The 22,404-nt window shown below is 38.3% G+C and overlaps 2 protein-coding genes across 8 annotated transcripts in view; both read right to left on the bottom strand.

The window, feature by feature from the left end:
- apaf1 (apoptotic peptidase activating factor 1) overlaps window positions 1-12,587 on the bottom strand; it is a 48,659-nt gene extending 36,072 nt beyond the window's left edge. Inside the window, exons 1-21 of one of the 2 annotated variants that reach the window (XM_011491172.4) lie at window positions 12,404-12,587; window positions 11,632-11,807; window positions 10,806-10,977; window positions 10,475-10,672; window positions 10,086-10,275; window positions 8,268-8,380; window positions 8,051-8,182; window positions 7,665-7,903; window positions 6,921-7,088; window positions 6,463-6,594; window positions 6,266-6,379; window positions 5,926-6,110; window positions 5,691-5,814; window positions 4,827-4,949; window positions 3,943-4,083; window positions 3,743-3,868; window positions 2,015-2,167; window positions 1,467-1,595; window positions 1,231-1,356; window positions 706-825; window positions 501-626 (exon numbers count right to left, since the gene is read on the bottom strand). In XM_011491172.4, the coding sequence (XP_011489474.1) occupies window positions 501-626; window positions 706-825; window positions 1,231-1,356; window positions 1,467-1,595; window positions 2,015-2,167; window positions 3,743-3,868; window positions 3,943-4,083; window positions 4,827-4,949; window positions 5,691-5,814; window positions 5,926-6,110; window positions 6,266-6,379; window positions 6,463-6,594; window positions 6,921-7,088; window positions 7,665-7,903; window positions 8,051-8,182; window positions 8,268-8,380; window positions 10,086-10,275; window positions 10,475-10,672; window positions 10,806-10,977; window positions 11,632-11,775 (2,955 nt within the window). In that variant the 5' untranslated portion in view covers window positions 11,776-11,807; window positions 12,404-12,587. The remainder of the gene's footprint in view (window positions 1-500; window positions 627-705; window positions 826-1,230; window positions 1,357-1,466; window positions 1,596-2,014; window positions 2,168-3,742; window positions 3,869-3,942; window positions 4,084-4,826; window positions 4,950-5,690; window positions 5,815-5,925; window positions 6,111-6,265; window positions 6,380-6,462; window positions 6,595-6,920; window positions 7,089-7,664; window positions 7,904-8,050; window positions 8,183-8,267; window positions 8,381-10,085; window positions 10,276-10,474; window positions 10,673-10,805; window positions 10,978-11,631; window positions 11,808-12,403) is intronic. The other variant, XM_011491173.4, reaches the window with a different exon arrangement.
- A 567-nt stretch (window positions 12,588-13,154) lies between these two features.
- Window positions 13,155-22,280, bottom strand: tcp11l2 (t-complex 11, testis-specific-like 2). Of its 6 annotated transcripts, none has more exons than XM_078941567.1 (12): window positions 22,133-22,273; window positions 20,023-20,069; window positions 19,837-19,911; window positions 19,747-19,806; window positions 18,821-18,953; window positions 16,981-17,101; window positions 16,633-16,856; window positions 16,359-16,495; window positions 16,056-16,237; window positions 15,736-15,917; window positions 15,479-15,651; window positions 13,155-14,387 (listed from the first exon to the last, which is right to left on the bottom strand). In XM_078941567.1, the coding sequence occupies exons 3-12, from the start codon at window positions 19,895-19,897 to the stop codon at window positions 14,125-14,127; spliced, it is 1,536 nt and encodes a 511-aa protein (XP_078797693.1). In that variant the 5' UTR covers window positions 19,898-19,911; window positions 20,023-20,069; window positions 22,133-22,273; the 3' UTR covers window positions 13,155-14,124. The 6 variants fall into 6 exon arrangements, with proteins under 6 accessions (XP_078797693.1, XP_078797692.1, XP_004083113.1 ...); XM_078941566.1 differs by having other exon boundaries at window positions 19,837-19,897; XM_004083065.4 differs by having other exon boundaries at window positions 19,747-19,897; window positions 22,133-22,280.
- Window positions 22,281-22,404: the final 124 nt, after the last annotated feature.

The following is a 22,404-nucleotide window of genomic DNA, read 5'->3' as shown; positions in this document are numbered from 1 at the left end:
ATGTTAAAATTGATGCCACACTGGAAAAGTGTTTTCTTTTAGAATGTTTTGGTTTTGGCTCCAATAATTAAGACACACTGTACACACTCAGAGTTAAACTATGACGTGGAAGACACAAAATATCACCACACCACAATTACCTCTCTATCCCTCAGACCTGAGAAGTGAAACAAACACTGTGTATTCGACATCCACTGAGTTTTTCCACAATCTCCATAACTTATTGGGAGATGTGTACTTGTATAGAAGCACAAACCAGAGATAGTTGAGGATTCAGCAGAAGAAAGACGTAAAGAACAATTCTGGTTCTGACTTATTTAGCTGCGTACAAAAATATAGCATATTTCTCTTTGAAACGTTATTCAAAAAATAATTGCATTTAATTTAAAAAATACATGTTTTATATTATTATTATTTTGCTACTAAAAAGGGCATCTATGCTGCTGTACCTAATGTATCTAGCAGACAGGAAAGGCCCTGTCGATCAGACTGTGTCTTACCTGCACAGTCCCGTCCTCTTGGCCCAGGGCCACCACAGACAGATCCCTGAGCAGACAGGTACAGCGGATCCTGGACGGCTTCTTCTCAGATTGCAGCAACGTGTCTCCAGTTCTGCCGTCACGAACCTGACACAGACCCGCAGGTTACACGTTCCATACAAGTCTAGATCCCTCAAGTCTTCTAAAACACCTGTCTGCACCTCACCTGCAGTCTGTTGCAGTGGTCCGGAGCCGACACGAAAATGTTGTCATCATTGAACAAAACGTCTGTGTTTCTCTTCAGGAAGACCGCCGAGGTCATGTGGAGCTTTTTAGTCTCCCACAACTGCAACGCCATGACCAGAACATTTGTGATATACATTACACGTGGAACATTAAATACCTACAAACCAAATTAACCACAGAAATTTAAGTTTTTCTTGCCAACTACATGAAATATTGGACAATTTCTGACATTACAGCTCCTTTAAGGGCAAAAAAAACGTTACGCAAACATTTTTGTAACCATTTAACAAACTTGCAGCTCAGATTTTTCACTTGTACTGTAAATTAGGGTTTTTTATTTTGTCTTAAAAGTTTATTTATCTTTAAAAAAATCAGATGAAAATCTTTAGAAACAGGTTTAAATGCAGCAAAGAGCTCAGGTGATTTCACGGCACATAAAGGATATTGAAATAAAAATAAAGATAAACACGTTATGTGCGTTTTTTGTTTTTTTTGTCCATCATACCCTGATAGTTTCATCATCCGAGCAGGAGAGCATCTGAGAGCCGTCACGGGAGAACTGCACACGCTCCACCCAACTGAGATGACCGCTGCAATCCGCCTTCTTTGCATTCTCTTCAATATCCCAAAGCTAGAAAACAAAAAACATGCATCCTCTTCTCTGAGAACAACCCCAAAACTGACACGTCCCCTTATAGGTTATGGGAGAATCTCCTTTTGGATGTAATGAGTGTGCTTTACCTCCACAGCATAGTTAGAAAGTGCCATAGCAAGCAGGTTACTAGTAGGACAGACGTCACAATGTAGAACCGTGCTGAGAAAACTGGGCCTGATCTCCAAAAGCAAGTCTGACGTTTCCACATCAAACATCTGAAATAACAACAACAGATTAGCAAAGACTTCCTTTCTACCTTCACTTAACAGCTGCAAATGTGAACGATCAACGTCTTTATAGAGGAGTCACATCTGCCTATTCCTCCCCGTCTCTTCAAAGACACAAACTCGAGCATCTCTGCAGTGTTGAGCTGTTTTCTAATAATAACGATGCAGAGCACACATAAAGGCTGATTGCAGCACAAAGCTGACTGATTCTGGAGAACACTGAAGGGGAGACACACATCTCTAATCATACTGCACGCTCTTCACACAACCTAAACACAAACAAACAAACTCGCTTCGTGGCAGGACTGTTAAAGTGGGCTTGAGATAATAAACCAATCATGTCTGTCTCAGTAACAAAACAGAAAAAAACTTTATTTTTTAAAAACTTATTACTGTCTGAGGCTCACCAAAGCAGCGTTCCTGGCAGCACACAGGATGCGTTTGCCATCAGCTGTCCAGCTGCTGCACCTGACGGCCACCTCGTCGTCATTATCCGGGTCTTTAAACATGCCTCTCACATCGATTGACTTCCAGATGTTCCCAGATGTGGCTTCAAACAGCTAGAATGGGGGGGAAATACACCATTAGCCACAATGAGGCCCTCTGTCTAATAAGATCCAAATCTGACATTTAATTCTGTCCCTCAGCAGTCCTGGACTATAAGGACCAGATTGTTTTCACAATTCTTCTTCTTCTTACTATGCCTTTGAGGGAGAATTTCACCCCACCACACATCCTCAAAAACTCACCAAACTTTGGGAGCACCTAATAACTCAGTGAAAATGAATTTAGGGCAGAGTGAACATCCCAGCAAAAATGATGACATCACATCTAGAGAAACTGGCAAAAAAAAAATAAATGAGGGCAAAATTTCTTATGGGGCTAAATCCACAAAAAAACCCAACACACTTGTCAGTGATACTCAAAGGAAGTTTTAAAATGATTATGGGATGGCCACACGACCTACGGCTTGGCGGCCATTTTGCGGCAGCGTGCAAAATTTGCCGGTTTGTCCCGAGCGATCTTAACGAAATTTCACACAAACATCAGTTAAGTCTACAACCATGTCAGTTTTGTTGACCTTTGAACTCAGGAAGAGGCTGCCCTCTTGAATTAAAAAAGGAAAAAAAAAAAGAAAATCACCTTTAGTACCAGCTACAATCTATTACCTCTTAACTTCTCGAGCATTACTGGGGGGGCCACTTGGGGAAAAATGGTTGGAATTAGAAGTTGAAGGTTTTTAACGGCGTTAGCGTAGCGAGCTCACAAAAGTGCATTTCCCCTGTTGCCAGGACGTTTTTACCAGGATATTGTGAAAATTTAATACATAAATCCTTGGTTCAAGCTGAACAAACCGATATGACATGCGCTATGACTACGTTAGAAAAGTGTGCGTGGTTAACAAAAAACCGCTGTTGCCAATGAAATCCAAAGCTTACCTTTTGCAGATTCTTCTTAAAGTTACAAAGAGGTATTTGCCCACCCCAGGCGATCAAAACATAAAATGGTTGCTATGGAGATAAAACTAATAGAAATAATAAATAATAGGGCTGCACGATATGAGGAAAACTTGCGATATGCCATATTAGTGATTAATATTGCTATAACAATAACTTACGGTGTATGGACAAATAACAAAAAAAAAAAACAGGATTCCCATTTCATTCCAACAGTTTAAAAATTATACTCCAAATGACCCTCCTTGAGATAGGACTCGAACATCTAAGATAAAAGGGCTCCATCCGATTGGTCAAATGCATAAATTGATTCAGTTGATTCGTTAAATACTTCAAGCTGCCATAAGATTGTTTTAGCACATTTAAGGAAACCATTTATTGCAATTTTCGCCGTCTTTTGCGATATGCGTATTGCACAGCTTGATATCGCAACGATAAATTTGCGATATATTGTCAGGCCTAATAAATAATAAATTAAAGTCAAAAGGGTGCGGCCAGGGTGGTAGTGGGTAGCGTCTGCTGGTCCATACAAGGCAGCTTTCATTAATTTTGTGTTTAGTTTAGACAAGTATTAAATAAAAAAAATATAATTAACAACAAACATCCTAGAATCTTATTTATATAAACATTTTTTGGTTTTTGTTTTGAGAAAGAAAAACTTGACAGGTGTAACATTACCTTCACAGTACCATCATTGGACGAGGTGGACACATAATTATCATCAGGGGAGAAACAGCAGTGGTTGACTGGTTCAAAGTGGCCAAATATTGTGTTTTGACAGGTAGGCTTGTTAAGATTCCACAGCTGAGGGAGGAAACATTCACATAAAAATCACTGAAAAAATGTTTTTAAAGTGAAAAGACTGGTAATATTTGCACCTTGGCGTTTCCCATTTGGTCGTTGGAGCAGGTGGCCAGCAGGAGGCGCCGCGTAGTGTTGGTAAAAACACAGTGGTTTATCTGCTCTTTATGCTCCTCCTGAAAGGTCCTCAGTAACTTCACTTGATGGACGTTCCACACCTTAAACACAACAAAAAGCAACATATCACAGAAAGAACCTCTCTAACCCTTAGTACTCTTGAGTTGTTTTTTTTTACTGCAATAGCAATGCTTGATATCCATCTGTTTAGTACAACCCCAGCTACTTTTTTTCATTTTACAGATATTATTCATTATATTAGACAATAATTCCGCAATAAATCTGAAAATTTCTGAAATACAAAACAACAAAAACAGAATAGTAAATCTAGTCTTTTGTTTTCCCCTGCAAAAATAAAAAATATTTATTAGATTAAATTGTTTCTTTATGTTTTGAAACAAAGATCAAATAGGTACAGACAAAATAAAAATGTATAAATCCAAAAACAAAGCAAAGACAATGTCAAAACAATAATAAAAGGATTATTCATTTCAACAACTATGCATCATAGCTTGTTATGTTAGGCAGGGGACACCCTGGACTGTTCGCCAGTCTGTCACAGGGCCACAATTCACACCTATGGACAATTTAGAGTAACCAATTAACCTATGAAGCATGTTTTTGGATGGTGGGAGGAAGCAGGAGTCCCCGGAGAAAACCCACGCATGCACAGGGAGAACATGCAAACTCCACACAGAAAGGTCCCCCATTGGCGTTCTGTTTCAGGTCCCCCAGCTGGAACTTGAACCGGTGGCCTTGTTGCTGTGAGGCAGGAGCGCCACCATTCATTTCTTTCTTTTTTTTCTCATTAAAATGATAAATAAAAGTTGTGTAAACGTCGCACCTGGATTGTCCTTCCACTTGAGCAGACTGCCAGCAGGCTGTCATCAGGGGAGAAGGCACAGCAGACCACTTCATCACGGAGCTCAAACTCTGAAAGTTTCTCTCCTGAAGTCGATTTAAAAACCTAGAAAACAAAGGTATGCACTGTAACACTTTAAAAAATAAAAAACCTTAATATTACTAAGTATTACTACTAAGTAGTATGTAATACTAAGTATTTAATACAACAAAAGAGAGGTTAATTAATAACTGTGATCATTCTGCTATTAAAAAAGTCCATAATTAAGTCCCAGTTTGCCATTATTTACTGATGGAAACTTTTTGACCTTAAAAGATTTTATGTAACAAATCCAGAAATATTGGCACTAGAGATGCAACAATTCACTGTCGCCATGATTTTCGATTGATAACACTTTATGCATCCCCATCAGGAGTAATTCAGCTGACCAGTACCGATTACACCGACATACACACACAAAAAAAGGAAAATAAAATAAAACAAAATAAATACTTCCTAAAAGACAATATAAAAACTCAAAAACCTTATTCTAATCTCTTTAAGTGGCTGGGATAAAAGATCTATGGAACCTCTTGGTTCATTCATTTTTAGGTCACAGTTTTCTTCTAGTTTTTATGTAGGATTTGTTGTAGGATTACAACAAAAAAAAACTTCAAATTCAGAAAAGTAAAAGAAAAAGTAAATCCTTCCTGAGTTTAACACGACACGTATTCGACACCTTCAGCGTAAACATACTAGTACGTAGTACAGGTGCAACGATTCACCTTCCCCACGACTTGATCAATGTCTTAACATACGGTTTGGCTTTAAACCGAAAATGGTGGGATCCCTGGTTGGCACCGATACCTTGAGGTTCTTAGTAGCTCCACACGAGGCGATTTTTGTTCCATCGTTTGAGAAACAAGCATACAGAGAGCCTTGATGAGGATGAATCACCAAGCGGGACAGACTGTCTACGCTGGTCTCGTTTCTGTATTAGAACAATCAAAATTGTAGATAAAAACAGTGCTGGTTAGTGCAGATTCACTGCAAATACTAACAGTGGAAAACCTTCAAATGAGAAAGTTGCAGAAAATCCTACATGAGGTCAAAGTAGAGCTTCCCGTCTTTGGCCCTCTCCTGTGCCAGCAGCCGAGCTTGTCTGTAAACCTCTGAGGTGTGGGGCTGAGAGAGAGCGAGCTGGACGATGTCGGGGAAAGGACGCTGCTCCAGGTAGTGGCCACTCAGGGACAGAAACTCCTGGAACTCACTGCACATTTCATTGTTCTGGCGGCACAAAGGTCACATCACAAAAACATGTTTCAGCAAGATGAGAAGAAAGTAGAACCCACAGCTGCAATTAAGCCTAAAACTCTGCTTTATTCCTGATGTCAACTCAGTAACATTGATGCAGTAAAGGTTTCTTTTTCAAGTCGGCTGACCTCTTTGTCCAGAATGGATCCATACTCCAGATAGTCATTAATCAGGTGGGCCGGACCCATTATCTGCCCCTTCACGCTGATCCAGTCCAGGGAGAACAAGAGGGAGTGCAGCTCCTTAATGCAATGAAAGAAAAAGGCGTCATGCGGATCCAAAGTCTGAATATAAATGTACAGAGAGAACAGAATGTGCTTTTTACCTGGAAAAGGTTAGCATTGGCCATATGGTAAGCCAAGTATCGGATCCAGTAAAGAGACTCCTCATCTCTTGAGGTCAGAGGCCTGTCTTTGTAGCGGTGCTGGTAACGTTCCACCATCTTTTTGTGAAGGCTCTGAGACATGAGCATTCATGCAAACACATTAGAACGAAGAATTGTTTTAAAAACGGTTGATGAAATAACCAAGATGATAATTTTATAAGCATCTTAGATCAAAATAGACTATAGATTGGTTTATTTGAGAAATTAAATAATCTGGTATAAACAAAATCCATAACATATCTACAAAAGTTTGTACTGAATTTAAAAATGAACTTTTTCACACACACATATATGTGCATAAATTACATTAATCAGTTCTCTATAAAACACACATTTGTTTTTTTTTCAGCATCAGTTACTGGCTTTCCTACGGAGTAGAAGGAGTTAGAGGTTCACACCTTTAACTGGTTTTTATTCTGCTCCAATAAAAAATCCAGCTGAAGGTCATGGAGGTAGAAAACGTTGGGTTGGGACTGAGAGTCCACAAAAAGCATGGCTCTGTTGACAAATTCTGAGAGGGTGTCCTCAGTGTCCACTTGATCCTGACCCCATAAAACAGACATCATCTGGAAAAGTACATAAAATATTTTGGAGATTTAGCTTCATATTGTTCAAGTAAATCTGGTTTTAGACTAATAACCCACTCTAATCATCTTTTGATTTAACGTAAAAGCGTTTCCAGTGGGCTTTTAATTACGATTATACAGTTTTTAGACAAAATCGAAAATTGTGTTGTTTTCAAGGACATATTTTCTGCAGAGCGACAAAAGTTCATTAGATATTTGCCTCAGAGTTGCTGGTGGGACTTACAGCCCCTCACACCCCCCAACCTAACATTACAAGTGAAATGAAAATGGCGAGCAATATTGGAGCTATCCAGCCGTACAGCTGTGAGCCAGATGCAGCTCAGACGATTTTCTACGTTACAATTATACTCTGTTTCAAACTGTATTTTTACGTCTGCTCCTGATTCACAACGATTTGAATAAAGAAATACTCAGAAATGCAATTTTCAGCTTAATTTTCTTAATATATGTCATCCATCATCAGAAAATTGCTACATGTTAAAAATACCAAAAACACTACTCTTATTGGAGTGGGTCAAATCAAAGTTGTTGCCAGTTATGATAATCATGAATGACCTTGGCAGTGACTTTGACGTCCTTGTGTAGAACAGTCAGGAGGTTGTAGAGATCTCTGTAGTCATCAGACAAGTCTTCAATGCCTGCAGCAATAGCCTGATCCAAAGCCTCGTAGTTATAGGAACTTGACTTCCTGATACGCCGGAACTGTTTTTTCTCTAGCTGTCTGAGGTAATAACCCCAACGGTCAGGATTCTCCCTGAGCAGAGAGCCGATCATGGACACCGCCAGAGGAGAGCCTAACGGAGCCCAAAAAGAAGCAGAAAATGTGGGAGAAACATTTGTTAGTTAAAAACAAAAAAATAGATTCTAGATTCAATAAACAAGTCTGTAGCCACGCCCACAATTGCCCAATAAAATTAACACAAAATGCACAAAAAACTAACCTTGGCATTTTTTGACGATGCTTAGAGCTTCCTCAGGAAGCCTATACATCTCAATTTTGGACAGCTGAGAAAGAATCTCCAGCGCTTTGTCCTCATCCAAGCCAGAGTTCACCTCCACCTCGTGTTTACTACCTTTCAAAGTAAAAGCATAAGTTTATGGGACTTGTTTGGTAAGACTGTGTTCCTCACAGAAGACAGAAACGACTTTTTTATTTACCATTAACAACATCAGCAAGGGACCGGTTTCTGGTGGTCAGAAGAATCCGACAGTGGATATCAACGGCCTTCAGCACCGTGCTGTCCCAGACGTCGTCAAGAATCAGCAGAGTCCTTTAAAAAAATAAAATAAATAAAAGTATAAAAAAATCGGTTTACAAACAAAAAAAATAACTGGACGAGGATTTATTCAAAATATTCAGAAAATCTTAAAGATTTTCACTTTAAAAAAGAACAAAAAAAAGGTTCCAGTTCCAATTCCAGTTTTTTGTTGTTGCTTTTTTCCCCCCTGCATTTAGACTTTGCGTCAGAAGTGGCGTACGGATGAAACATAGGACGTACGTACGCACAGAAATATTCGGATTTATAAGACACATCCTACGAATCTTTCCCTTAATAAATCAAAACCGATTCTAAATGCAGAGCAGCTTTTGCGGCTTCATGACACGCCCATTGTTGCCCATAAATAGTCTGTGAAACGCCCACAAATGAATATTCATTGATTGCAAAACCATGGCAAACACCGAGAAGAAATCAAAAAAACGTAACTTCACTCAATGTGAAGTAGAAGTTATCGCTGGCGAGGTGGAAAAGAGGAGAAAAATGTTGTTTGGAGGGCACAGTGTGGGCATTACTAATGCCAAAAAGGCAAGTGAGTGGCAAACGGAGGCAGACGCCATAAATGCCTTTAGCCTCGGACCGTGGTCGGACATCAAAGTCGAAGCAAAAAACGTCTGGCGCTGCATCGCCACAGGGGGTGGTACACCGGAGCTGACCCCTCTTGATGAGCGACTGGCGGCAATAATCGGGGAATCCCTTAAGTGGAGTGGTGACTGACGCGCAGGGGGACACGACGCGCCGGATGCACCGGGTGACACACCCCCAAAAGCCCGCAGAGGAAGTCGGAAATGGCTCATAAGCCACTCGTCCTCGTTTGCCAGCAAGTCTTCTTGCTGTCTAAAGATGCGTTCACTCCGAATTCTTCCATTTGCCACATCTTCTAAAAGCGCAAGATCAGCCATTGTGCATCATTACGCATTGTGATGGGGCATTTCATTTCCATCCATTTAATTGCATCTGACAAGCTACAGATGTCGGTAATAATCGACGTGGAAAAGGGAAACTGATCAGCGCAAATGTAATTTCTTGTTGCTTTCTGAATGGTTGAGACATACGCCATACATTGTTTTATCAAAAATAAAACAAACTAAAGGCATATGCATGAATACCATAATTCCGTAGCTTATGAAGAAATGTCTTACTATGAAAACAACTTTCCCCAGTGGACAATTAATGCATCTCTCTCTATCTATCCATCTGTCTGTCTGATTGCACCTATATCTGCTCCGCCAGACGGACACTTTATAAACGTGGCTAATCAGTTTTGTAAATTATTTCGTTCTGTTAACTATATTATTTATGAGGATGAATTGCACAACATGCCAATATTGCAGAACATATTTCACTGTTCTTTTTGCAAATTTTTTTTGTTTGTTTCACTGCTGATCGATCAAACGGGTGTTCGTGTAGGCTGTTAATTGTAAGACTTGCTTTGTGAAGTCGTCATGTTATTTCTGAGAGGCAGTATTGTCATTTTCACTTTCACGTGTTTCTTCCATCTGCCGACGGTGTCGCCGTTTCTCATTTCACCCGTTTTTGTGCGTACGCCTGGGTCAGAGCTTGCGTGAAGGACCGCACATTTACCCGTCAAGTTTGCTTTTTATAAATCTCAACTATTGCGTAGAGAGTGGCGTACGCCTTCTTTTGTGCGTACGCAACGTTTATAAACGAGGCCCCAGAACTTTATAAAACGACTAACCTGGTATATTTTCGGATCATGAGGAAGCGCAAACGTTCCTTGGCCTCATCCAGAGTGCTGGGGGGCCGGTGGAACTGCTGTGAATCCAGGTTCTGTTCCAAACGAAAACACAAAGTCTGGATCTTAGCCAGCAGGTCAGGTTTATCCAATCGGCCAATGGACACCCAGTGGATGCCTTCAGGGAAACACTCTGTGGCAAAAAAAAAAAAAAGATAATTTACCCAAAACTAATAATAAAAAAAAAAAAAAAATTGAGAATATTTAACCATTTTTCTTAAATGAATTTTACATTTGTATTTTGTAAATGACAACAAAGCATTGCATTTGTAAAGTTAATACATAAATGAATTCCTAATATTTTTGGCAGAGTCATTTAAACAATAAGTCACCTTCGATGAGTTCTTTGTGTCTGACAGCCTCAGAAGCAAGTACAGACTTTCCCGAACCAGCCATGCCAAAGACTGTAACCCAACCAGGTTGCTTCTGAAGTTTGTAGAGCTTCTCCCTGATTTCATTCTCCTCTTTTGGCCTGTGGACAAAGGCCTCTGGTCTTGGGGGTACGCCTCCTTCACTCAGCACAGTCTGGACTAAAAGTGACAATATTGTTGAGGAAAGTAAGAATTGAGTTATTTAAAAAGAAACAATTACGGATCCTAGTGTTTGCATTAGCTCTGCAACTCTGAACTTTTCAAATACCCACAGCACCCAAACACTTCTCACCAGGACACTGAGAGCTGCTGGTAAACTGGGTCAGCGGTAGATCCTCTTTCAGCAGATTGGCCAACTCGTCATATTCTTCTTTAAGCAGAGCGTTGTAGAAAGATCTGAAGCTGTAATTGTCTTTTTTCAGCAGGAGGTCAACCAAAGCTGCGGCTTGTTCCCTCTTGGTGTTCTGGAGAGACAAAAAAAATTCCAAAATTGACATGCTTTTCAAAATAAAATGGGGCCTTTATCCAAAATATTTGAAACTGTGGCTTGTCAAAATCTACAGCTGCCAACACTAAAAGATGAGCCTATTTTGATGCTGTGATTTAATGTCATATATATATAGCAATGTTTATATATTAATATATATTTCATATTATATTGTTTATATTGGGACTAAAGATGAAAAACATCTTGTGGCTGATTCTGTCTTTATTAACCGCATTCGATCATGTGATTTTTGAAGTTGCACTGTCCCCTTTCAGTAAAAAAACAATTCTAGTTTTTGAGGTTTTTCATTCACGTTTCAAATTTACATTTTTTATTTTCACTATTTCTTTCAAGTTTAAAATATATATTTTTTCAAATTTCAAACTAAATTTTGCCATATTTCCTTCTAGTTTACAATGTGTACTTTTTTTCCTAAACTTTATTTGTTTTATGCAGAAATTGTACTGTTCCCAAATTTTTTATTTTTTCAATTTACATGCTTGTTTTTCATTCACTTAAAGTTGATCCTGATTTGACTCTTTCCTTATTAGCTAAAAACAATCTGAGAGCCATGAGATGGAGACAAAAGATCGACAAACACAAAATAAAAAAACATTGTAAAAAGACTGACCTGATTAGCGATCATGTCCTCTTCCTCGACTGTGATGGCTTCATCACTGATCATGTGGTCCATCAGGTAGGCCGGCTTCATGATCTCCTCCAGTTTGTGGCGGGACTTCAGCAGACAAGCCCGTGCTCTCTCATCCAGGGCCATCTTCAGGCAAGTCACCTCCGACCATGCAGCAGCTGGAAACAAGAAGGACAGGAGCAGGACTTTATACATACATTGTAAAGATAAACCAAAAGTTCTACTGTGAGAGCAATTTTTATTAGCACAGACAAAGATGGACTTCACCCATCACAGTCACTGTCAACATGTAGTTTCTGTCCACCATTACTTTCTCTTTAAAGCTGAACATCATACATTTTAAAATGTATTTGTTATTTAAATGTTTGTGTATGTGTGTGATGATGTGCTGAAAAGGAGGGAAGACCTAAAAGACACAGAAAAAAATAAAATATACATATTATTATTAACAAACAATACGTGTTACTGTATGATGAATTAACAGAAAAGAGGGGGGAAAGAAACCAGAAATGTATCACCTGTAAAAGAAAGATATACAAATACTCCAACTTTTATTACATGTTTTGTTCTTAAAATTACAAAAAAAGAAAGAAAGAAAGAAAGAAATTCGTTATTAAAAAGGTAAATAAAATACATGCACAACAATGCTAGCATAAATGTACTTAGACTCTCGGAAGAAGACACTTGTCTCAACAAGTTCACCCACTCTTCTGTGAAACTGAAACAAAGAAAGACTGGAATAGCTTGTACTTACTTACTTATTATGGTCCCCGACGAGAAATGTTGTCGTTGAATTGTATACGAAATTAGAATTTGGCGTTGTTCAATTTCTGGTGAGTTTATCTACACGTATTTATTCCCCTGAACAGTCATTGGACTCTTCACGCCCAAATACAAGACATCAGCTTCCTGCTTCACGAATAAAACAACAACCTCATGTGGCGCGACCAATAGGATTTCAAGATTGTGTCACGTGTCCAGTGAGCTCATGGCATCTGTAACCAGGCGAAATGATGTCACGTTCAAGTACTCCAGTTCATGAAAGATATTTTGCCCCTTAAGGAGAGAACGGAGACGTGAAAATTAAAATCAATCATACAAAACACATAATTTTTAAGACAAATAAAAAATGTATCAATTTATTAACAGCAGTTAATTCTGCTCTTTTATTCAACGTACACGCGTAATGTAAGCTTGGTCTTATGAGCAAGAATGTACACGGTAGTTAGAATTTACTAAATTTGCTTGAAGAAGATTCCACTTGAATCACATATAAAAAAAATAATCGTAATAATAATCTGTACCTTAAAATATCTCGTAAACCACAGTGAGTTTTTGCTGGGCACACACGATGTGATGGTGAGCGCACGAACACACTTGAAAGCAACATTATTGCCTGGTAACAGCAAGTGATGACAACATTTTATTCCACCGCTTGAGTTGCTCTTTTGACAGGGAGACACATTTGTCTGACCTGACAAATTAAAAACATCTCCAAATGTTAATTGACTTTTTTTAACCAGTATTTATTCAGACTCATTTCAAAACGTACAGAACAAAGCAAATATATTTGTATGTAAACCATTAAACAACACAACGCTTTGTGCATATTAAGGTCAGCATATTAAGGTGCTTTTACTTTAAGCACCTTTGTCTTTTATATACTCTAACAACAATACTATAACATCAAAATGAAAGATTTACTCTGCTGGTAGCAATATGACTACAACCAAAATGTACTCAAGCAAAAACAACAACAAAAAAAAAGGCCAACTCCAAAAAAGATTGACTCATGCAGACAAGTTCTGCTGAATTCTTTGACCAATCAAAACCTAGAAATGGTTCTGTCTTTTTATGAATACACACACAAAAAACAACTACAAAACAGATATTCCACAGATAGAGCGCTCCATATTATTCTGCAGTAATACCTTTAAATTTGGCCTCTACTATACATTATAAACTGTATATAAATTTCAGTATAGTACATGATAAATATTTTGAATATGTAAATCATCTAAAACTATGCTCTTTCGTTTTCTTTTCTTTGTAAAACTATATATTCCTTTCATCCAAAGTTATTTTAGATTTTTTTTTGTCCTTTGCTGGTAAATAGTGCCTCTGAAACTGAAGATCTCAAAAATAATCCTGCCTTTGCAACTTCTTGGGAGAACACAACTGAGCCAAGTGATCAACAGAGGAAAAACCAGCTGGAAATAGATCCTCAATAGCTAGAGTGACACTCCTGTGAGAAGTAGTAAGATGCATTGTCAGGATGGAATCACAAATACTGTTTTAGGTTTGAATTCTAACATTTGTACCTTAAGAGGACGGTTTAATGCAACGTGACCTACAAAGTGTGAAACACCTTAATAACAGGGTTAATCAAGAGGGGAGTATTGTCTCCTTTACTTTAATAACTCTTATGAGTTATTAAGACAGTGAGAGTGAGACACGAACACTGCGGCTTTTCCTTCAGTCCTGACACGCAGAGTCCTGAGCCCTGTCCCGAGGAAGGCTCTCATCTGATGGACCATTGCTGAAAAGCAACTTTTTAATAATGCCGGCATAGAAAGGCCCATAAATGGTCCTGTTGTAGTTGACCAAAGAGATGAACTTTCTTGCGATCAGTCCAAGTTCAGCCTTGATTGGAGTCAAGCCAGCTGGTACTTGTTCAAGCTTGGCAAGGGGATTGGAGTCAGAGAGGAGTACTGAGAAGTACTGCTGAACGCGATCCTCTGTGGAGGACAGGATGGATAATTTAAAATAGTTCTACCAAGACAGACTTCAAACTCATTCACAGGCCCTTTCCAAAAAAATTGATTATAATAAAAAAGTGTATTCATTTCAATAATTCAATTTGCAAAATTAAACTTTCATTGAATATTGATTCAGGGCTTACCGTTTAATTGATTTCAAGTATTTCCTTTTTACATAAATTGGGGTTACAGCTATTAAAACCTCCCAAAAAAAAAAGGACTTCAAAAAATTAGAATACTGTGGAGAAATCACCGTTTACTTCTCAGTTTTTGCAAAAAGATAAAAGACAGAGATAATGATCTCACAAAATCAATCAAAATCTCTGTCTTCAACAAAATTATGTGATCATCTTTAATACTTCGATATGGGGCCTGAGACATTTCTTCTGTTGGCCCAGACTCAGAAGTGGCTTGACCCGAGGAACCCAACAGTTGTAGCTCATCTCCCTAATGCGTCTGAATGCGGTGGGTTTTGAAGCTCCACCTCATTCCACTTTTCTGGATGTCTGCAGGTTCTTGAATCGTGTCCTTTTGATGCTGGTGACCACATTTGTCTATTTTGCTGGTGCATCTTCTCCTGACACATTTTGTCCTTGCATTAGACTCTCTGTTGATCTACTTGGACTCAGCGCTCTATGAACAGCCAGCTAGGAACTTCTGTGGCTTAGCCAGACTATGGAGGGGATCAATGCTGGTCTTCTGGCCGCTTGTCAAGTCTTCCCCATGTTGAACCGAACTGAACCAATTTAATGACATGAAGATAACCTGTGCCGGTGCTTTAAGTTTAGTAGATGATTAGTTGGTGAAACTCAGTTTAAAATATTCATGCTCTGGAAAATTTGGGCAGATTTCTCCACAGAATTCTAATTTTCTGAAATCCTGTTTTAATGGGTTTTATGAGCTGGAAGCCAAATTCATATGAGAAAAAAAAAAAAGTAAAAGAAAATTAATCAGACGGCCCTGAATCCAAAATCCATTAAAGTTTCTGGTTCTGAATATTTCTAAACTGAATTAAAACTTTGAGCTTCATAGTTAATTGCATAAAAAGTGACTGACTTATTTTGTCTCACCAACAAGAGTGCGAATGGGGTTGTCCTTCTGCGAGATGCTGCATATCTGTCCTGTCAGCATGGTCTGCACTTCTGGTGTCAGGGCAGGGTAGCTTCTGTCAGTCAAAGACTTGTTGAGTTCACAGCAAATCTGAGCACTGATAACCTCTAGTGACTCGTCAAATTTGAAATCTCTGTAGAAAGATAACAGAATCTATGAAGATCAATAAAATGGGTGAAAGCAGTTTGTGCTGAATGTTGGACTGATGGAAACTAACGGTTTGTGCATCCCATTCAGCAGGACGCTGATCATCCTCTTTAGGCGGTCAGAGAGGGATGCAAGGCCCTGGATTGGCTCTCCAACGGTGTTGTAAACAATCAGCATGACCTCGTTCACGGCTTGGCACTGATTCAGCTGCCACTGAATCTCTTGCAGACGCGTCTCATCCGTCACCAAAGTCTAACGAAACAGGAAAACTTCACTTGACATGTGAAAAACCTTAAAGGGCGTTCAAAGCATTCGATTAAACATTAGAAAATAAAATGTCTCTAATGTGACATAAATGCAGTGAAATTATACACCGTTTTAAAGTATTACCTCAGGTATTGGGTTCTTTGAGTAGTCCCATCTGAGTATGTGTAAAAAGGCAGTGTTGAGGAGCTGAAACGGACTCAGCATAGCGGTCTTTCCAACCCCATGGTTGGTATCCGTGGGAACAGTGGCTGATGACAGCTCCTCCTTTGCTGCCTGGATCCAGGCAGTGGTGTGGTTTAAAGCAGCTGAGGATATTCCATAAAAAATGGTTTAGCAGCAGTTCTTTTTTATCTCATTCTGATGTAGATATTTTCTATACTGTGACATAAAAAAACAGATTAATTTCTTTCTTTTTTTTTTACTTACTAGGTGTTTTTTCCAAGATTTTCTGAAATTTTTCCCTTTCGTATTCAACGCTGTACTTCTGCAGAAAAGGTCTTATGAGTTCAATGGAAAAGTTGATGTGATCCACTCTCATCAAATCTATTACACGGAAAATCTCTCTAAAGTGTGAAAAAAAAACAAAAAAAAAAAGTTTAGTGACAAAAGAGATACAAAGCTACATGTCATGGTTTCTGATATTTTTCTGACACATTTTGCAGAAAAGAAAAGAAAAAAAACAAGTTTTTCTGTGCATTACTTTAAGAGAATCACAATGTTGTCTGTGCTCTCCCGCAGCTTCTTGATTTCCTCCTCCCTCACTGGAGCGCAGAGCTTTCCCATAGTGTTGATGATGAAGGATGCCAGACCTTGGATGTCTACAGCGTTGTTGTCAGCCTGCTGACGAATCAGGTCCATGTCTAGCACCTCCATGATCTGGGTCCGCATTCGGTTTGCACCCGGATTCAGGAATGACAGTAGAATCTGTGCAGTAACAAACAGTTTCAGGCTAAAATGTTTAAATAGTGAACAACTTTGAAAATCAAAATGTTATGAAAGAAATCAGTGAAATATCTTCCAAAGTAAACGCCATCAGGTGTGTACTTACCTCTCTGATCTCCTCTAATAATTTGATGGCAAATTGATATTTAGGTGGGTCATCACTCAATTCTTCCTTCAGCATGTCCCAGAAAGCCTTGTGCATGTTATCTCTTACAACCTCAAATAACCTAGAAATTCAAAAATGAAGACATAAGTTGATGCTGACACGTTTTATAATGAACAAAATATCTTAACCTCTTAAGACCTGGCGTCCACATGCATGATGCGATATATTACCTCAGTGGTTAGTAGTCTGCTACCAAAGTCAAAATAACAAAGAGAAACAATAAAAGGCACATCAAACAAGAACTTGGAGAGGTCAAAATATTAAAGTATTAGGACCAGCATGAAAAAAAACATTTACCGGTAAATTTAAATATGAGGATAAAGTCCTAAAAGTTTAAGAAAAAAAGTACAAAATGTACTAGACTAAAGTCATAAAATTATGAAGGTAGTGTAAGCCTCCATCCACAATATGTGACGACTACATCATTCAATACAGTCATTTATAGAAATCTATGAGCCATAATGCATCTGGATCTCGGCAGTTATACTGCAGACGGGAGTATAAATTTTAATGTCCTTTTACTTATAATATAGCAATGATGATTCACTAAAAAACTAAATATTTCCTTATTTGCGTAACCAGTGCTGAAGTAACCGCTTACAATGTGCACTATGTCTGTCATACTCAATATCGTTCCTTTTTTTCTGTTGTTTGTGTTTTTCTTAGTAATCAGGCTTTTGCTGTGTAAATTCATGACTTTATTCTCATTTAATATTATTTTCATTTATATTAAAATTGTATGACTTTATTTTCCTTAATTTGTTTATTTACCCCTGATTTGAAATGATTAAATTTATTGTTCTTTAAAACATTGACCTTCATTGTTTTTAATGTGTGTGTGTTTCATGATTGTCAGCAGATGGCCATTTTAAAATGTCCTCAGGGTTTATTAAAGACCCCATCTATCTATTTATTTTTATGGTGGCCTGATATTCTGTTGTATTACATTTCTGTAAAAAGAAAAAGTAAAAAACAGGGTTCTGTTGATTTTCAAAGAAAAATTAGAAAAAAAAATGTTAATCCACAAATAATTAAAAAACAAATTACATCCAAGAAAAAAGCATTTTCTTCAAAAATCTTTGATATTGCACTAAATTCTGTTAGTTTCTTCGTCCCCTTTTCGAAATTTTATCTTGAAGATAACAGTGAGATCAAGTTCTTAGGAACTTGTAGGAACAAGTTTATGTGCCAAGTATTTATGTTTTGTGCCAAGATATTCCACAAATCCCAACAGATTTAATGAAATTCCCTCCTATAAAGAAGTTATATTTTATTTAAAAATAACTATTTTTCTTTGTTCCCTAAGAATAAAATATCTGAAAGCTTAAAGATTACAGGGGTCTAACGTTACCCCACAGCCTCCAACAACAAAACTTCATTCTTTTCATGACATTGTTGAATATAGAAGGGGGCAACTCAAAATCTCATGTTTACGTTTGGGGATTTTTTCTTCTTTTTTTAAGGTCATTAATCTCACTTGAAATTTGAATCAGCCTCTCAAAAACATTATTTTTCTAATCTAGTTATGTTACTAACCTTCTACCAGTTTACCTAACCAGCTGTAACATGTTCAAGTCGAGTAAAGTATCTCACTTTTACCAACATTTTTCCATATTATCATTTGTTTTGCTGACAAACGTAACACAAACCATCATCTTTAACTTTTTTCCTTCATTTTTGTCATAGTGGCTGTAACCCTTCCCCACGACTGAAATAAATTGGCAAAGATCATAAAACCCCTAAAATAGGCACAATGTTTCCAATCTGTTCCCATCAATACCTGTTCTGTGGTCTGCTGCTCATGTCCATGTGAAAACTGGGGTTCATCACAATCTCATGAGAAATTTTGAGGTTAAAAATGTCCCTTGCCGAATCCATGACTTCATCCAAAGTTAGGCTTTTGGGTGGACTTGCTGTGAAAGTGACAGTTTAAAGAAACATCTGTGAGTTGGATTGCATCTGGTTGTGAAAGATGTAAAGACACACAAAATACGAGCAAACAACAAGCACAACAATTTGTGCAATAAAATGTCTTTGTGCTTGTGAGAAATCAAATAATCAAGAATCAGAATTCAAAAAAATGTTTTTTTTCTGATAGAAAATAACTATTCAACCTATTATAGTTATAGTGAATGAAACAAGAAAGTGTGTTTGGGGGTTTAATGACACAATCTGATGAAAATAGTGTTTTTGGTGTTTTTAACGTGTTCTTATTGCATTTTTCAGTTTGGTGGGAAATGTTGAAGCGGTGCAAATCTTGCTCCAGGCTTTTTCTTTTATAGCTCTGTTCCAATATGTGATTGGCTTGGCGTCATACAATTCCAGCCAGGCCAGTGATACAATTGCATTTATTATTTTTCTCCTTCATGATCCATTTCCAAACGGTTGAAACTTGTATGAATTGAAAAGAACGCTTACCATTCGTCACTACCAAATCAGAGTCTCTGATTCGTCAAAGTTCAACTGGTCTAACTTTCAAAGCACGCTAGACGCGCATTTTGTACGTAGAGCCCAAAAACGTACTTAAAACTTGCATTGCAACGCGTAAAAGTTTTAAACGCAGAAGCACAAAATGCACATATTTACATAGACTTTTTATTGGAAGTGGCCCCTTGAAGGCGCATTTCTGAGCCTGGTGTGAATGTAGCATTAAAGCCAAATCCCAGATGATGTCAGTTGACCCTTTGGAAAGTGGTGCAAACTTACAAGAGGGTGTGCAATGCTTGCTGGAGAAGTCGCTGTTGAAGCTGTCACGCGAACAGTCCAGATCACTGACCACCTCTGATGAGGACTCCACATCACTGCCTTGGTCCTCCACACTGGACGTAGAGCTGGGCTTCTCATTATTTAACGGCATCTTGGAAATAAAAGCTAGTTTTAGACATAAAATAAGTGTAAAAAAAAATTTCTAATGGAAATTTTACAACATTTTTACATTTTTAATTATAAACATGATCGATGTTGATAAAAAAGTCTCCCTACCTTTTTTTTATGACTATCAGAGGGTGTCAGAAAGCAATGCGTCCCTGCTAAGGAAGTAAATTAGGAAGAAAAAAAAAAGTAAGAAACAAACACTCAAAGCAGTCACCATGGAAACGAAAACAGATGCTTTTTGGGTCAGAATCTTAACTTCTGTTGCTCACAATTTGTCTTTTTATCTTCCATTTACACCACTGTAAAAATGCCTGGGAAAAGACATTTAAAAAAAAAGAAGTTCTCTATTGGTAGGGGCTAAAGGGAACACTGAGATCAGCATGGTCTCCAAAGCAATATGGGACAACAGATGGGTTCTCGACAATAAAAGGGATCCTGTTACACCTGCCCATGCGTTGGTCGTGTTTCTCACAAGAATAAAAGCCTAATAATGAACAATAAAGCCATACATATGACTACTAGTTTCCTTAGCGACATTTGTTTATACACTTTACCTAACTGAAAACTTCAGAGCTCCAACACTTTTAATAAAGCGGCCTTCTCTGCCCAATATCGTCAAAGCGGATGTGCTGGTAACACGACCTCTGGGTGTTCTGTGCCTGGTCTCAGTTATCTCTTGACAAAAATTAAAACACAGCACTTGCAGTTTAAAGATAGCTCATGTGAAGGCGGTGAAGGGAGGAGGGGATAATGCGCCACTAATGCGTGTCCCTGCTCCGTCTGCAGCTACATCATCGGCTACACTTGACAGCTGGGTCAACACTACTCATGTGACTAATTTCCAGAGATAAGTTGCTGAGATTAATGCAAAAAACTGATTGTTGAGGAGGTGTACTCTTTCATGGACTGCTTTGTTCTTAAAGTCCCACTGCAATCACCTTTTAAACTGTTGTAAAGCGCTCCCAGTGGCCTTTAATTATGATTATGCTGTTTTTCTGAGACAGTTTCTGCAGAGCGGCAGTAGATCATTAGAAATCCGCCTCCGAGTTGTGGGTGGAACCGTTGGTGCAGAGTAAGGCTGCCCTAATTTCCCATCATCCATCTGTTTACACTCTACTGGTGCAAAAATAATGGTGAGTAATAATGAAGCTACCCCGTCATACAATTTTCAGCCAGATACCAGCTCAAACGAGAAAAACAAAGATGCATTCAGATCTAGTCATCTACAAGTGGATAAACCAGAATGGAGCAGAGCAGGGAGCTTGCCGTTGAAGAACCTCAACACAAATACCGGTAAGCAGTTTTTCCAAACGGCATTTTTACGTCTGCTCCTGAGTCACAGTGATTTGAAGAAGAAGAAAAAAAGAAATACTCAGAAATGCAACATTGAGCTTAATTGTGTTTATACATGTCTCATTAATGAAAATTAATTCTATGTTAAAAACACTACAAACACAATTTTCATCAGAAAGGTTCATTAATAATCCCATGTGAAAGAAATAAGAGAATCAAATCCATGTATTGGACAAAACAGGGGATACATATTTATTTGTCAATAAATTACTAATTGTATTTTGGGGCAACTGTTTAATATCAACCTATAAAAATAGTTCCATTAGCTCCTGCAGAGACAAAGACCAGCGTTGAGGATAGAGACTTGACTGCAGTACATTGTAAACAAAGCCCAGGATCAGGAAGGATGGGCTTGCCTGAAATACTCTATCGCTATTGGCTGATGCCGCCTGTCACTCAAATTTCTGAGGAAACCCTTTGGTTACTTCACTGCCCACATGGAGAAAGAAAATACCCACACAGACTTACGCAGAGGTTACACGTGACCAGAGTTGCTAACCTAAACAAGACGTCGAGAGAAGAGAGCACATTTAACTAACTATATTGAGTTTCATGGTAACTTACGTTGAACGCAAATAACGCACGAGGAGGCCACGGACAATGTCCAATTTCGGCCGTCACACCAATGTATAACATTCTTATTATCGCCAGTCTAACAAATCATGTTATTATATAACAGAACATTGGGGCATTGTGTGATTTGTAGCAGTGATAATATGCTACAGTAGACATTAAAAAACGTCCGCACCAGGATACAGGAAGGACACTGATGTCAAAGTTGCACAAACATCTGATCATTTCAAGTAACTCCGACCCTGACACACAAGCTGTCAATAGTTTAGTTATAATTTATTTTTGTTTTTACCTTATTCAAGTCTCTGCGAAAAGAGACTGACTCCAGAACAATAAAAGAAGCTCGGTGGAGCTTTAACGTGGATGAACTCCGCCGAACTACCCTGCTCGACGTTTAAAAGCCTGCGTTTTTACTGCTGTGTTCTGAGGACAATTGGGCTAAACCATATCAAAGATAGGGGGATTTAAAAATGACCAAAACAATAAACATATGGTTTGACTGTTTCGTGAAAGGACTAAAGTAAAAATTATTTCACAAAATAGATGTAGAGAAGTACATTGATT

This window comes from Oryzias latipes, chromosome 23 (genome assembly GCF_053564925.1).
Source record: "Oryzias latipes strain Hd-rR chromosome 23, Olatipes_Hd-rR_3.1".
NCBI lineage: Eukaryota > Metazoa > Chordata > Actinopteri > Beloniformes > Adrianichthyidae > Oryzias > Oryzias latipes.
Note: the sequence above shows the minus strand (reverse complement) of the source record. Positions and strands in the feature narration are given on the sequence as shown.

What these genes read in the sequence shown, in the direction of transcription:
- tcp11l2 (XM_004083065.4), bottom strand. Translation starts at nt 19,897, where the DNA reads ATGCCGTTAAATAATGAGAAGCCCAGCTCTACGTCCAGTGTGGAGGAC. An exon ending in CAAGCATTGCACACCCTCTT is followed by an intron (nt 18,954 to 19,746) that starts GTAAGTTTGCAC and finishes TCACTTTCACAG; the next exon opens with CAAGTCCACCCAAAAGCCTA. An exon ending in CAAAGAACCCAATACCTGAG is followed by an intron (nt 15,918 to 16,055) that starts GTAATACTTTAA and finishes CTGTTTCGTTAG; the next exon opens with ACTTTGGTGACGGATGAGAC.